The sequence below is a fragment of the Eschscholzia californica genome, unplaced genomic scaffold, assembly GCF_041429995.1.
Source record: "Eschscholzia californica isolate CP2 unplaced genomic scaffold, dmEscCali1.0.p SCAF_5, whole genome shotgun sequence".
NCBI classification, from domain to species: domain Eukaryota; kingdom Viridiplantae; phylum Streptophyta; class Magnoliopsida; order Ranunculales; family Papaveraceae; genus Eschscholzia; species Eschscholzia californica.
The window spans coordinates 16,032,651-16,048,534 of record NW_028238472.1 but is presented as its reverse complement, the minus strand read 5'-3'; the positions used below and the strand labels follow the sequence as shown (position 1 = coordinate 16,048,534).

The following is a 15,884-nucleotide window of genomic DNA, read 5'->3' as shown; positions in this document are numbered from 1 at the left end:
TAAACATTATTCTTGTCTCGATATCATATGTGTCCTTAGGAAAATCTATAGCCCCGCTTAAGAGGGCATCCACATCTCGTCCATTTTTACTAGCTACAAAGGTCTCAGGTAAAAAATTAGTCATGTCGTTATGATTCTCCTGAGCACTAGTAGTATTGTCCCTCTTAACTATCAATGCAAGCATATTCATATCACGAGTAGGGAACAATTGTTTATGAAAAGTGGAATGAGGTTCATCAACTAGTTCAGACTCAGATTTCGACTTTAAAACCTCGTTATGTCCATCTCCTCTCTCGGAATTTGTAAGATCCTCGGGTATGTCTACCTTCATAGGAATATCCAAGCTAATCATTTCATCACTTCCAAGAATGAAGTTGGACTTAACATTAGCACTAGGTGTATTACCCTCACCTGTACCCTTGAGATTTGTTGGACTATGGGGTTGTGAAACCCTTTTCTCGATGTCTTTCAATTTTTCCTCCATCTCTTTAAGGGCGTGAAAGGTGTTTTGGCTAATCTGAGTTTCTGCCTCATAAAATGATTTCGAAACATCTTCAAGAGTCATCTCATGATGAGACGCATAAGAACCAACTAATGGCTCTTGAAGATTCTCATAATCATTGGTAAAGACATCACTCCTCGAACCTACGGGCTTCATATGCTTGTTTACGACATTTGTGCATCCTAGCGAGACATCTCGACGAAGAGAAATAGTAGGGCATTTACTCGCTAGGTGTTCTCGACTTGCACAAATGCTACAGACACTATCAATCGCTAAATCACCATCATGCATATCTATACATTCTTTCTGAGTCATGTAGGCAATTTTATCTTCTACTTCCCCGTTCTCCTTTAAAAAGCATATGCCTCCTTTTGAGTAATGGCATCCTTCGGCTATATCTCCGTCACTCTTAACGGGTGTGTCCCAATCTTGGGCCTTCTCCGCTAAGAGGTCGAGGTACTCCCAAGCCTCATTAGGACTTTTACTCATAAATTCTCCGTTGCACATCACTTCCACGAAGTGTTTCATTTTGGAGGTCAAGCCATCGTAAAAGAACCCGATGACCCTCCATATTTCATAGTTATGATGTGGACATGCGAGAAGGAGGTCTTTAAATCTCTCCCAACACCCAAAAAAGGTCTCCTCTTTGTGTTGCTCAAAATTCATAATTTCTCTTCTTAGGGTGTTGGTTCGATGGATTGGGAAAAACTTTTTCAAAAACGCCCTAGTCATCTCATCCCAACTTCTTATAGTCCGAGGCCTTAGAGAATGAAACCATATCTTCGACTTTTCTTTCAATGATAATGGAAATAATTTGAGCTTAGCGATTCCCTCAAGTTCTCCATTGATTGGGAGTATCGAGCAAATCTCATCGAACTCTCTCAAATGAAAATATGGATCTTCATTCTCTAAGCCTCGGAATATAGGAAGTAATGGAATAATCTCAGGGTCAATGTCTAAATTACACACATTACTCGGAAATATGATGCATGAAGGTATGCTAGCCATATTAGGTTCAAGGAAGTCCCTAAGACTTCTAAGCGGTCGATGAACCTCATACCCATCATTCCAACTATCATTCCCATTAACATCCATTGAAGCACAATTAAAAAAATGCAAGCAATCACAAGTGTTCAATTCGACTACAACTATCAATAATAGACAAGATGCAAATGCACTTAAGCTGCTCAAATAGGTAAAGGTTAGGGAACGATACTAGAGGTGGCGTTTGTTACCACAATTGGATCCTCTTCCCTTTTCTTGTCTCTACCTTTTTATCCCCAAACTTGTTTGCTTTCGTCCTTTAAAGCTCTTTGGATGAGTACCTCAAAGAAAACAAGAATTAAAAAGAAACTAAAAAAACAAAGAAAATAAACGTCCAAGTAAGCAAATAACACTAAACTAATGAACAAAACACGTAAACGATATCTAAACTACTAAACCTATCCCCGGCAGCGGCGCCAAAAACTTGATGCACCCGAAAAGGTTGCACACCCAAGCGGAGGTATCAAGTAGTAATCCGGCAAAGCCGGGATCGATCCAAGGATAGGAAGGTAGTTTGGATGTCGAAGGGTCTTATCCCCCGGTCTAGATATCAAAAGCCAACTTAGACCAAAAAGAAAAGGAAACAAAGATAAATGTGGGTTTTAGATTGTGAGAGTAACAAAACAAGATAACTAATGAAACTAGACTAAGCAATAAAAGTAAACGGGCGAGAGAGATTCGAGAGAAGAGTCGGAGGAACAAGAGTCGGGAGGCGGTAAAACTCGATTCGGGCAACAAATAAGTGAGAGAGGTGTCGAAGTCCGGAATCCATAATGATAAACCTACGACTATGTGTAGTCCGATTTAATGTGTCAAAGTACAATCGATGTTCGAGTCCTAAGGTGATGTCTATAAGCGCTACGTATATCCGGAGATCATACTTAGTCAAACAAACGTCATAATCGGTTAATCCCGAGTCATCGAAAGTGTCGTCTAGTCGCCTAACTATGTGAAGTGCTTGACAAGACACATGAAATTATGACTTAGACTACGATCGATATCGAATACTTCGTTTCGTCTATAAACTATGTGAAGTGCTTGACAAGACACATGAAAATACGATCAAAACGATAATCGAAATAAATGAACATCAATTTATAATCAAAACATCAAATCATATTAAACATAGTCATGAATTCATCACATTTCATCTCATATAATCGACAAACTAAAGTTAGCTAAACATGGTGATTGAATAAGAAATGGAAAGGAAATGGTGAGAGAATCCCCCTTTTTCGATGTGGTTCGAGGCTAAGATCGTCGGAAAATATGAGTCTTTAAAGTGCAGCTGATCTCCCCTTAGCAAAATTCTGGGTTCCCCATAGCGACCACCATCATCTTCTCCATTTTTCACCCAAACTCCATTAAAGCTTAATCAAGCTTTCTCTCTCTAAAGATTTCTTACCCAAAATCAAAATCAAACACATAGGAAGCAAGCTCATGATGTGGGAAACAAAATCCCTATGGTTTCCGGCCAAAAAGGTGGCCGGAAAACCTAGAAATCCGGCAAGAAAGAAATCTAGGGTTCGGCCAAACCCTAGATCCGACCAAACTTAGCAAATCCGAGCATCCCGCGTGAAGTCCGAGCTGTCTAGAGGTGCATCCGAGCTGCTGTTCGTGCTGTGGAGAAGTTGGTGGTCGTTGATGCTCTGTGCCGTGAAGAACAAGCTGCTGTCCCGTCAAGAACAGCCATCCCTGGTCGCGTCCCGTGAAGAAGCCTGCAGCCGCATCCGATCCGAGCAAGAGCAGCAGCTTGAAGCTTGCTGGAGCTGCTGCTGCCGCGAGTTCCATGGCCGTGCGAGCTGCTTCGAGTGCTGGCCGCGGCTTCCATGCCCGTGCTCCATGGTGCCGGCCAAGTTGGCCGGCACCCCTCCTTCTTCCCTCTTTCAACCCTCTCTCAAACTTTCTCAAAAATCCAAGAACCCTAAAGAAACTTCAACAAACCCTAGCCTCTCTCTCTTGCTTGGGGAAGAAGATGAATAGTCCTCTCCCTTTCTCTAACTTGTGTATACCCAAACCCTAGACTTAGTCAAGTTTGACTAAGTCTTGGGCTATTTAGACTTAGACTTCTTTAAGAGGTGCTCATAGAAATCTTCCTTGCTTTCTCTTCTTTGGGCTCTTGGTTATGGGTTGGGCTTTGGCTCTCATCTAGAAATCAAGGGGAGTGCCTTCAAGGAAAGACTTTGGCTTCTTTCTATTGTAACTTCCCCGTCCGAACTCCGAATTGAATTCCGTTTTCACCGTCGAACTCGTCATTGACTTCACTTGTTGTTTGACTTCTGACTTTGACCAAAATGACCAAAATACCCCTGGTGCTCTTTTCTTCCATTTTGCCGCATAAGATGAAAATGTGATAATTCGCTCTCTTTATTCCGAATTACAGGCCAAACCACAAATAAACTACCTAGCAATAAAAACACATAAATAATTAGAAATAAAACTCGAAAATAACTAACTCATCAAAGTTAAGTGACCTAAATGTGGCATTTTCACGCCACATCAACATCCCCAAACTTAGAATTTGCTAGTCCTCGAGCAAACAAACAAGACAATAAAGTAAACCTAGCTCACTTTCGGAGGACTCCCGGTTGCATTTAGCGTATGCAACAAGCCTCGAATAGGACATGAGGAAAACGAGCGAACTGACTCTCTCAATTTACGAGTAAGTTACAACTCCATAACCAAGTTTCACTCAATATTCAATATCTAACTGCAAGAGCAATCTGGCTGTCTTGAGCATCAAAGAGGTTTTCGAGTTCCCTGCAGGTTCCCCACCAGACTGTGAGGAGCATAACGAGATTCAACGTATCGTTTCAACCCCTTGACTGATTCTAGAAAGACAAACTTTTACATCAGCAAGTATCATATATATAAGACCACTTTATGGAAGAACATTATTCTTATTTCCCTCCAAACGGTTACCATAATACTAATAACTGCTTTAAAAAATAAATACATCATATATTGTCAACACTAATACGAGGGTACAATTGAAAAAAGTAGGGATTTAATATAGTAAAAAAATGGACACTTAATTTTGGATGGATCGAAAAGGAATATATGGCTCTTGATTTAAGACGGGGGAGTTTTAAGTTAAGGGTTATTTCCCAAATGGCCCCCAACTTTGTGACCAACTTCATGCCTGACCCCCTACTTTAGCAATAATTCCCTTATGACCCCTTTTTTTCGTTGTCTTTAACTTTCCATTACTCTCTCTCCTCCATCTCATTTTCTCTCTCTGCCAAGTCGCTTATCACGCCACATCTTCATCTTCTTCGGTACAGGGCGCCGGCCGGCGACCTTCAAATATTAATTTTCTTTTTTAAATTTCTCTCTCCTCTCTCTCTCGAATTTTTTTCCTAAAGAGAGAGAGAGGAGAGAGAAAATAAAATAAAAAAATTATAAAATATTTGAAGGTTGCCGGCCGGAAATTTGGCCGGTCGGCGACCCTGCCGGAGAAGATGATGATGTGGCGTGATAGGTGACTCGGCGGAGAGAGAAAATGAGATGGAGTAACGGAAAAAGGGAGTCATACGGAAATTATTGCTAAAGTAGGGGGCCAGGCAGGAAGCTGGTCACAAAGTTGGGGGCCATTTGGGAAGTAACCCTAAGTTTAACTAAGTACTACCCTTTATAGGCGCCCTATGCCACTCTGAAGTTCTACTGGGTTCAAACATGTACAGACGTCCCATATACAAATTAAAAAGTCCACTTTAATGGTGTCATGACCCTTATGGATAGCGGCCCAGTCCCAAAACAGCCAAAGCGGCTGCGTTGGGCCTCATTTTTAGGAGGTCCCCAAAGTACGAGTTAATTAAAGGCACTTCCAAGAAATTAAAACAAAAAAAATTTACAAGTCCAAACCCAAATGAACCGTGGCCCAAGCATCTTACGGTACTTTCTTTTGGTTTCAAGCTACTCTACTTAAAGTGACCAACTAGTTACCGCGTGGGGCCCACAAAAAAAGTAAAAAAAATTAAAACCTAGAGGGTGTTTGATTTTTTAGCACTTACAAGTGCTACCACTTACTAAGTGATAATCACTTAGTAAGTGATATCAAATGTAAGTGCTATGGCGTTTGTTTTCCATCGTTCTAAGTGCTTGATTTTAATTTTTATATTAATTGTAAATGTTATAAAAATGAAAAATTGGCTGTTTTAACCTTAGTGTATTTACACATTAGCATTTTATAGTAATTCGTAATAAGTTCGTTAGTTTAGGTAAAAGAAAATTACGGTTTACGAATGTTATGTCAAAAATATTAATCGTAAATAATTAAGAATTATGAAGGTGAAAGAACTTAGTTGTATCATGGAGTTTGGGTGTTCCATGATTAGTTAAGGAAGAGATGTTAAAAAAATTTAGGAGGAAAACTTAGGTGAATGATGAGTGAAGATAGAGAAGAGTCATAGCGAAAGTCATAAATTTTTTTTGTATTTATCAATTGTTTAAGATTTTCTTCTTAGTTAAAATTATATTGGTAATTACAATATTAGGAGAAGGATAGAAATGTCCTTTTTAGCACTTACAAAGTAAGTGCAGAATAATAAGCTCCAACTTGGAGCTTACTATTTTGCACTTACTTTCCCACCACTTAGAAGTGATTTTCACTTATTAAGTGAAAAAACAAACGACCTAAAATTGCCGGCCCGCACTTAATAAGTGAAAATCACTTAATAAGTGCAAAAATCAAACACCCTCCTAGTCTAATCACACCTTGTCTAACATTAAGTTTTAAAGTTCTCAAACCCTAAGTTACATTTTTTTTCTTCTCTTTCTAAATTAGTATAGTATAAATTATTCATTAAATATTTGGTATAGTATAAATTACTCATTAAACATTGATTCTCTATTCATTTTGTTGTCCTCGTTCTCTCTCTTGGGTTGTGCTAGAGCCTAAAATCCAAACTTCAAGCAATTGTCTTAAGAGGATTTGTCTTAATTTGGAAAACTATTTGAAGCATGCCATGCAATCTGATAGATGGAGTTCAACTCTCCCTGATACTCAAATTCTTAAAAGTGATCCAACGAAGTGGCATAAGAAAAGCGATTAAAGTGCTTATTTTATTAGTTCTAATTCTAAAGAATTAATTTTTCAAATGCTTAGATTTCTTAAAAGATTTTATTAACTATACCAAACATAGTAGCCTCTCCTGAGAGAAGTTGCTAAAGTTGTTGGAGTGTTACTTCCGCTCCACCATGTCACAAGACATGATTGAATGGGTTAACTATGTTATTAATTGAATAGAATGTTGCCTCTGCTGAGTGGAGTTGCTAAAGTTGTTCGAGTGTTACCTCCGCTCCACCATATTGTCACAAGAGAGGATTGAACGGGTTAGCTGTGTTATTAATTGAACATGATATGACGGAAAAATTGAGCTATGAACATAGAATTAGTAATTTTGCATCTCAATAGACAAGGAGAATGTTTTCGAAACATATTTACATCGTCTATATATGTCACAAGAGAGGATTGAACGACTAAGCCATGTTATTAATTAAACAAGATACGACATAAGAATTGAACTATGAATACATAATTAGTAATTTTGCATCTCAAAAGACAATAATATAATTTTCGAAACATATTTACCTCATCTCTATATGTAAATTGGATTATCTTATATAGTATATAGTTCAGATTTATGATTTTTAGTTACACTTTTCGTATTAGTTTATCTGTTACAACAAAAGGTTAATTTTTTTTTATAGTGAATGTGAAAAGGGCCCCAAATTTTTCTCTTTAGGTCCTCAACTACTTGGGCCGGCCCTGGATATTCTAAAGGCCTCTACTGCCTCCAATTTCTACCTCTAGTCTCTATAGGCTCTCCGTGCCACTTTAAGCTTCTACAGACCCCCAATACCCAAAATATAAAGCTCAAGTTTTAATGATATCACGACTCTTGTAAACATTCTAAAGGACAATCTATTCCCTCATTTCTACATTTGATCTCTAGTCTTATTTCTCTCTGTTATGTAAATAGGTTTTCATGTCTTCTCCCAGAGATACAATAGAACCTCCTTAAATTAGTACTCATTGGACCATCAAAATTTATTAATTAAAAGAGTTATTAATAATTAAATAAATAAATAATTATTAATTTATAACGAAATACTCAATCAACAAATACTTTTTAAATTTCCACTTAATTATTGCACGATGCTTGTACGAACATCTATCAAATGAAGGATTTAATTTGAAAGAACACATCAATCTCTCACCTTATTATGCTTCTTGTGTTCAATGTATCACATTATGAACATTAAAAAATATTTTCAATATAACTAACTACAAGATCAACATATGTTAACAAAAACAAATCAGACACACAACATGGTTTCCTATCTTAAGGTGTGAAAAAAACAACAATAACGGATGAGATTCAAATAACATTAACAGTAAATCATTCATATAATGTGTAGCATGTAAAGAATTGTTAATTTATATTTTATATGGGGTGTATATAAATCATAAAAAATGTATTATCTTATCATTTAAGCGAATTATTAATTCAGCGCCCTATCCCCGACTGGAGACCAATGAAAATACGATGTTAAAGGGCAAAACTACCCTTAAGAAATAATGAAAATACAATTTTTGTATATACACTTACATCCCCGTACCCCGTCAAGCTGAACGACATTTACCAAGTGAGAGCTTGTAAGCGAGACCTTTAGTGAAGATATCGACAAGGTTTTCCTCCCCTTGTACATAATGAACTCGAAGTCTTCCAGTGTTAACATGCTTTCGGACAAAGTGGAAATCAATCGCGGCATGCTTGGTTCGTGAGTGTAACACTAGATTTACCGCCACATAAGTTGCACTGATGTTGTCGCATTAAATGATAGGGGCACCTCTATAAGGAAGACCAACTCGAGTAATAGATGTTTAAGCCAAGTAACTTCAACTGTTGTGTGGGCCACGACCATATACTTGTTGGGGTCCCTCCTTATAATTAAAGGACTCCTAGTTGGAATAGGATTTCCCTTATTCCTTGTTTGGGGAAAAATAGAAGTTTCTATTTTCTCAAGCCTAAAAAGGAATTCCTATTTCTTTTGGTAAACCTCCCTATTTATCATTATAAAAGGGAATGAAAGGGAAGAGATTATTCACAACAACTTCCAGAACAAAGAGAAGTCAGAGAAAGAGAGATTTCTGAAGTGGTTCTTTCAAGAGAGATTGAAAGAGAAGAATATTGGTTTGAAGAAAAGAAGATTCTTAATCTTGTGAAGCAATTTAGTTTGTGGTTATCTTGTTCAACCTTTAGTAATCTAGGATTTGTTCAAATCCTAAGGAGTAAGAGATTTCTATTTCTTTGTTTCTTTGTTCAGTTTATCCACCATAGGTTTGGTGAAGAGTTGTGTAACCCATTATTTAATCATAGTGGAAGATTTCTGGACTAGGTCCCGTGATTTTTTACCTTCTATCTTGGAGGGGTTTTTTGCCACGTTAAATAATCTTGGTGTCTCTACTTTTACTTTCGCATCGCTTATCTTCATATTCCTGAACAAGTTAATTAGGTTATTTTTCCTAACAATACTTTGCTTCGAAAGATGAACTGGGCACTGGTGTTTGAGTCTTTGAGGTCTAGATAATGACATTCTGACCCAATAGAGCACATAGGCCTGAGGTAGTACATCTGTCATCACGAGAGCCTGCACAGTCAACATCTAAGTAGGCGCAAATGGTTAAGGATGGTGATCTTCTGAGAGTTAGACCATGGGTGATGGTTCCCTTCAGAAACCTGAGAATTCTCTTTGTCGTCGTGAAGTGGACATTCATGGTGCTTGCATAAACTTGGAGACGTGATTTACAACATACGTAATATTTGGTCTCATGAGATTAAGATACGGTAAAACTTCAAATATTTTGTGGATTAGAAATAGATTCCCCATCTTTCGTTGATAGTTTGGCTCCTACTCTGGTTGGGGTTGGGGATGGTTTGGAATTCAATAAGCCAAAATGATGAAGTAACTCAACAGAATACTTGCGTGGAGTAATTGTTATTGAATCTTGATTTCGAGTAACTTCCATTCTCAAGAAATAAGATAAATTTCCCAAATCAGTGAGATAGAATTTATTGTGAAGATGAGAAATCAAGTTGGCTTACCTCTAAATCTGACAAGCTAGTGACAAGAATGTCATCCAGATATAGTGAAATCAGCACAAAACTAACTGTATCTCGTTGAGAATATATTGAAGATCAGAAACTAATTGTTTAAATCCTAATTGTATGAGTGAAGATTTGAATTTGTGATGCCATGCCATTGGGTTTTGTTTCAGACCACAATTTTTTTTGTGAAGCTCGCATATATGAGTTGGATAATGAGGGCGACCAAACCCTTGTGGTTGCTCCTTGAATACCTCTTTTGTTAAATCACCATTTAAAAAGGCGTTCTTTACATACAATTGGCGTACCGATCAATCATTCTATTGGATTTTGGTGTCACCTAGTGTTCTAAGCAGAATCTAGGTGGCTAATACGTCTAACACCAATTTCCAAGATCACATGCAATAACTAAATATGAACTAGGATAGGATAGAAGATTACCTTAATCGCTTTCCCTCTAACTACATCCGATGCCTTTATCCCGAAGATGAGAGTTCCAAATTGCAGCTCTTCTACTTGAGACACCTGAGCAAGTTGACTTGATCTCCCTTCTTTAATATCAGCTAGGACTTTAATAGAAGGTTGAGAAGAACTCTTCTTATTTGAATAAATATATATGTTGGAAGCCTTTTCTCTAAAATCTCTCTCTCCACTTGATGTTGTAGAGATTGATTTTCTGTAGAGAAAATTTCACACTTTTTTCTGTCTAATGACGACCCTTAGATAAAAAAAAAGGTTAATTCTATTTTGACACCCTAAAGATGACCAACCCACCAAAATGACCCCCTAAAGATGACCAACTTCCAAAATGACCCCCTAAATCACTTTTCCGTTTAATTACCATCAAACATTAAGTTTTTTTCTTTTTTGTTACCGATTTTACCCTTCTGACATTACTCTCAATATTTATAGTTTCAAGATCATTAATTAACAAGTCATTTCATTCATTAATTAATTTTTTTTATCTCCTCCATTATCTTTACATCTTCTCATTTCCACCTTCATCACCATCATCATCTTCAAAATCTCTTTTTCTCTTCATCATCTAAAAAATCTCTTTTTATCATCATCATCATCGTCGTCATGTTCAAAATATATTTTCAACATCATAATCATCATCATCATTCTACATTTTACTTTGTGTTTTAAAAGGGTTTGCTATGATGAGAATGGTTAGTGGTAATGGGAATCATTGTGGGTACCTTATACCACTATAAATTTCCATCAATTACCCTATAAAGATCAGGAAGATAATGGTTCAACTATTGACTCTTATCGATGCTAGGTTTGCTATTATAGAAATTATTAGCTTTATTCCTTATTTCAATTGGTTGATTAGTTGATTTGTTTGGAGTCACTATACTTTCTCTCTCTAGATTAGGGTCTTTTGAAGTACCCATTTACTTAGATTGTTAGTTTTAATGAAATCGTTTGGTTTTGAAAAGAGTTTAGTAGCTTGATGAGTAAATATTGATGATGAAGATCTAGGTAAGAGATGTTAAAGATAATAGAGAGAGAAAAAAGAAACTAGTTTGAAATTAATAAAAAATAGTTGTTAAGAGTTCCAAGAAATTTAATAATGAATTGATTAAACTACATAATTAATGTTCTTGGAACCATAAATAATGTACAAGTAAAGTCAACAGGGTAGAATTGGTAATGAGAAAATAGTTGTTAAGAGTTCCAAGAAATTTAATAATGAATTGATTAAACTACATAATTAATGTTCTTGGAACCATAAATAATGTACAAGTAAAGTTATTTTCTAACGGTAAAGTGGACGGAAAAGTGATTTAGGGGGTTATTTTGGAAGTTGATCATCTTCAGGGGGGCTATTTTGGTGAGTTGGTCATCTTTAGGGGGCCAAAATAGAATTAACCCTAAAAGAATCATATTCCAATTAGGATTCAATTAAAAACCCCAGAAAAGATAAGACTCAGAGTGCCTTTTCTGAGTGGGATTTCCAGATGGAGTTTATGTCCCATTTGGGACTCCTCTTATGTGTGTCTGTCCAGGGCAGCCCCTTTAGTGGGCTGGGCCTGGCCGTCCACTTCATGTGGCTGCTCATAACATGGTCAGCCCATCTCTTTTGTTCCAGACCTTCTTTCGGGCCTGGTTCGTCCTATCTTTGTCCGGATGTAATCCGGACCTTTTGGGGTTCTCAAATTGGATCTATATCATTATTTTTTCCTTTTTTCCCTCTAGTCAACTCTCTCCGATCAATCCACCACTCTTTGGTGTAACTCGTTATAGGATCCAGTCGACATAAGCCGCGAATCATCGAAGTGATTCAACGATCGTAGTTGGCTTCTAGCTAAGCATTACAACCCCTAATTCGACTGGACTAGATGATCTTCTGCAAAAAGTAATCATAATCCTATTCGACAAATGAGCTCATTGTCATCTTGGTCGAAAGACACTCCTTTAGAAACAAATCTCCTTCAAATTGAAAGGACATATCACCACAAAAGAGAGAACAATGCGAATGGTGGCAGGACAAACAATTTGGCTAAAAATCTCTGTATGGTCGATATCTTATCGTTGATTAAAACCACGAGCAACCAACCTAGTATTGTAACGTTCCACAGTACCATCAGATTGTTATTTGACCTTGTAAATCCATTTGCAGTCGATAAGATTCATGATCGGGGATAAAGGAACAAGAGTCCACGTTTTATTGTTAGTAAGAGCTTGAATCTCATCATTCATCGTTGTTGTCCAGTGAGAGTACTTGGAGGCTTGATTATACGTAACTTGTTATGAGAAATTAGGGTTATGAATGGGGGAGACGAGTGTGTTGTGTGAGGAGGTGAAGAGCACCTTCAATTTTGTTGTACCGTCACTTGCTCGTGTTACCATTGGATGTCGTGAAGTTACCTACATTAGTGGTTGTGTTGAGTTGTGAGGATTGGGTGATGTAGACTCTACATTTCCGGAGGGCAACGATAGAGTAGAAGTTGACGTGGGTAAACTAAGACTGCCAACCAAGTGCAGGCATTTCTGGAAGAATAGTGGGTGGATGGCTGTATTGAAGTATATTGAAGAGAAGAAAGATATCCAGAAGATATCTCCCAAGATAGAAAGAGATTAATATTATAGCAACTGTAATTATAGTTATTTCCTCTTTGTAATGTTTCCTTATTCATTATTTCTCTACAAACCCTAATGTATACTCTATAAATATGTATCCCATTCAATCAATGAAAGCACCTTTGCTAGTTATATTTCTTGTGTCTCTATCAATTTAACATGGTATTAGAGCCAAATTAATATTTCCGGGATTTTTTGTTGGTAATAATTACTTCGTTACTTCGGTTTTATTCTTCCAAGGAGCTCTACGGATTCTTATTATCGTTATATTTTGATCATCCCAACTCCATCTTCAAAGGTCAGTTTTCATAAAAATTCAATTTTTTCGAATTTTTTTCGAATTTTTTTTGATATTTTTTTTAGAATTAATAATTCTGTTCCAATTCTAGATAAGAATTGTTTCTGTTCCGATTTAAGGTTAAAACTAGTTCTGTTTCGTTCTGGGTTTCCTTCACAAAACCAGAACAGACATAATCCGGTTCCATATAAATCTGAAATAGAGAAAACCTAGTATATTAGGATACCAGAACCAAATTAACCTGGTTTTTTTTTTCTTTCAATACCAGAGGATATCTTAAACCCGGAACAACACCTATTCAGTTCCAGATCGGAACCAAAACTTATTTTTGGTTCACGACTTCATCTTCTCCGGTGATCAAACTCTAGAGTTTGAGTCTCCTGTCGGAAATCTGCCCGTGTCAGAAACACCACCACACCTGGACCATCTTCTCGTCAGAAAATAACCACGACCACCTAGGGTTGTCCACCAAATCCATTACAAATTTGGCCGAAAGCGGCAGTTCCAGAGAGCTTTCTCTCTCTACGAATTCTCCATATTTACTTACTGTTGGTGGACGAAATCAATCGATTTCAACTACTCCCTCTTCGATTGATAGTTCCCCCTTGTTAATTACACCAAACCGATCATTTTTGAAGAAACCCTAATTTGATAAACCCTCTGCCTGAACCCTAATTTTGGTCGGCGACGGCGCTTCAAACAGGAACCCTAAATTTGGTCGGGAAAATCGACTGACCCTACCCGGTTGCTTTGATCCGTGGCCCTACCCGGTTGTCTTGCCCCGTGTCAGGTGACGGAGTCAACTCTAATTGACTCCCGTCTTGCCCCATTGACCGGACTTTTCCACCGAACTTTGACTCTGACCAGGTCCATTCGTACTGACCCAAACTTCTGACTTTGACCGACCCAGATATTTGACTTCTTTTTTGTGACATCTCACGTTTGTGACGTTTTTTTTTTCCAACAGTACACAACTGTTTGGACTATTTGTGACAGTATACTGTTTTTTTAACTTCCCAACACTTCTGTTGGTGACATTCTGGATTGTCCCCTTTACTTCCCAACACTTCCGTTAGGACTATTTTTTTGAGACAGCATACTGTCCCTTTTATTCCTAGCCAACACTTCTATTAGTTGTGACAATCTGGATTGTCCTTTATAATTTTACTGTGACGCTGCATTCTGAACCGTCACTTCTACATAATATTGTGACGTTGAATTTAAAATAGATTATTTCTTCTATTCTTTACAGAACAATGACTTCTGGACAATCTGCCAACATAAGTGATCTGAACTCGAATTCCGATGACACTCCACCGATGACAGACTCAACTCCTCTCCAACAAATATCTGAGGCTTATTATGTGCATCCTTCGGACAATGCAACTTCTATTGGTGTTAACCCCGTGCTTACCGGGCCAGACTATGCTGAATGGGATCACAGTATGCATGATGCTCTTATCATAAAAAATAAGCAAGGTTTTATCGATGGGTCGCTCCCTAAACCGACGGATCCTGCGCAACTTCATGCATGGATCCGTTGTGACACCATGGTGGCTGCTTGGATATCCAATTCTGTCAGCGAGGAAATCCGACGTAGCACGAGACGTTCGGCTTCTGCTTTTGATCTTTGGAAGAATTTGAAGGAGCGTTTTGCTACGTCTAACGCTACCTACATTTATCAACTGAAGAAAAAGATTTCTGCCCTTACTCAGGAGCACCAGACTATTTCAGCTTATTACTCTCAGTTGAAGTCTTATTGGGACGAATTGGATGTTATCATTCCACCCACTTCATGTGCTTGCCCTATTGGCAAAACAACCATTGAATATCATCTTACCTCGCGTACAATTGAGTTTCTCATGGGTCTTCATGCACGTTATTCTGCAACTTGCAATAACATCCTTCTAATGGAACCGTTACCTTCTCTGGCTAAGGTATATAATTTGGTCATTCAAGAAGAGCAGAAAAACAAGATCAATGCTCCCTTTGACTTTCACGCTTTCAACGCCAAGATCACGGCCGCTAACAAGCTGAAAGAAAGTGATTTACCTCCCCCGAGAAATAAGCGAATTCGTCCTTATTGTACTAAGTGCAACCTTCATGGACACACTGCTGACACTTGTAACAGAGATGTAATGTGCACTCATTGCAAACGTCTCGGTCACCCTGTTGATCGATGTTATCTTCTCCATGGTCGCCCCCCTCGTCCAGGTGGTGCCCGTAGCACTTCTCAGGGTTCCAGCTCTTCTCCAGCTCCAACTCTTACCAGAGAAGACTGTGATCGCATTATGGCAGTTGTCAATGCACAGACTCCTTCCAGTTCTGCTATGATGTCAGGTACTTCCCTATCTCATCCTTCTGCTTGGATTGTTGATAGTGGTGCTTCAAACCATGTTTGTTTTTCATTAGATGCTTTTAGCTCTTATGTTTTAGCACCACCATCTTGTTATGTTCAAATTCCCGATGGAGCGTCTTACTTAGTCAAATATATTGGCAGAGTCACTTTTTCTGACTCTCTCTCTATTGACCAATTTTATTACATTCCTAATTTCAAATTTAATTTGATGTCTGTAAATCAGACTTGTAAATCTTTGAAATCTGGTGTTTATTTTGATTCAACTCATTGTCTTTTTCAGACGATCTCAAATCATCATGAGATTGGTCGGGCTGATGCTATTGATGGACTCTACATTCTCCATAGGACTTTTACCGCACTTGCTTTGAATAAGTCACTCGACGTCTGGCACCGTCGACTTGGACATCCTAATTTAGGCCGTTTACGTTATTTATCAGAACGTTTCCCGTTTATTTCCTTTAATAAGTCGCATGAGTGCGT

General features: G+C 37.9%; 1 protein-coding gene across 1 annotated transcript in view; it reads right to left on the bottom strand.

Annotated features, from left to right (window-relative positions):
- LOC147537443 (uncharacterized) overlaps positions 1 to 15,884 on the bottom strand; it is a 33,274-nt gene that overhangs the window by 1,336 nt on the left and 16,054 nt on the right. The window contains exon 2 of the mRNA XM_086641699.1: positions 91 to 2,328. Coding sequence (XP_086497825.1) covers positions 91 to 1,597 — 1,507 coding nt within the window. The 5' untranslated portion in view covers positions 1,598 to 2,328. The remainder of the gene's footprint in view (positions 1 to 90; positions 2,329 to 15,884) is intronic.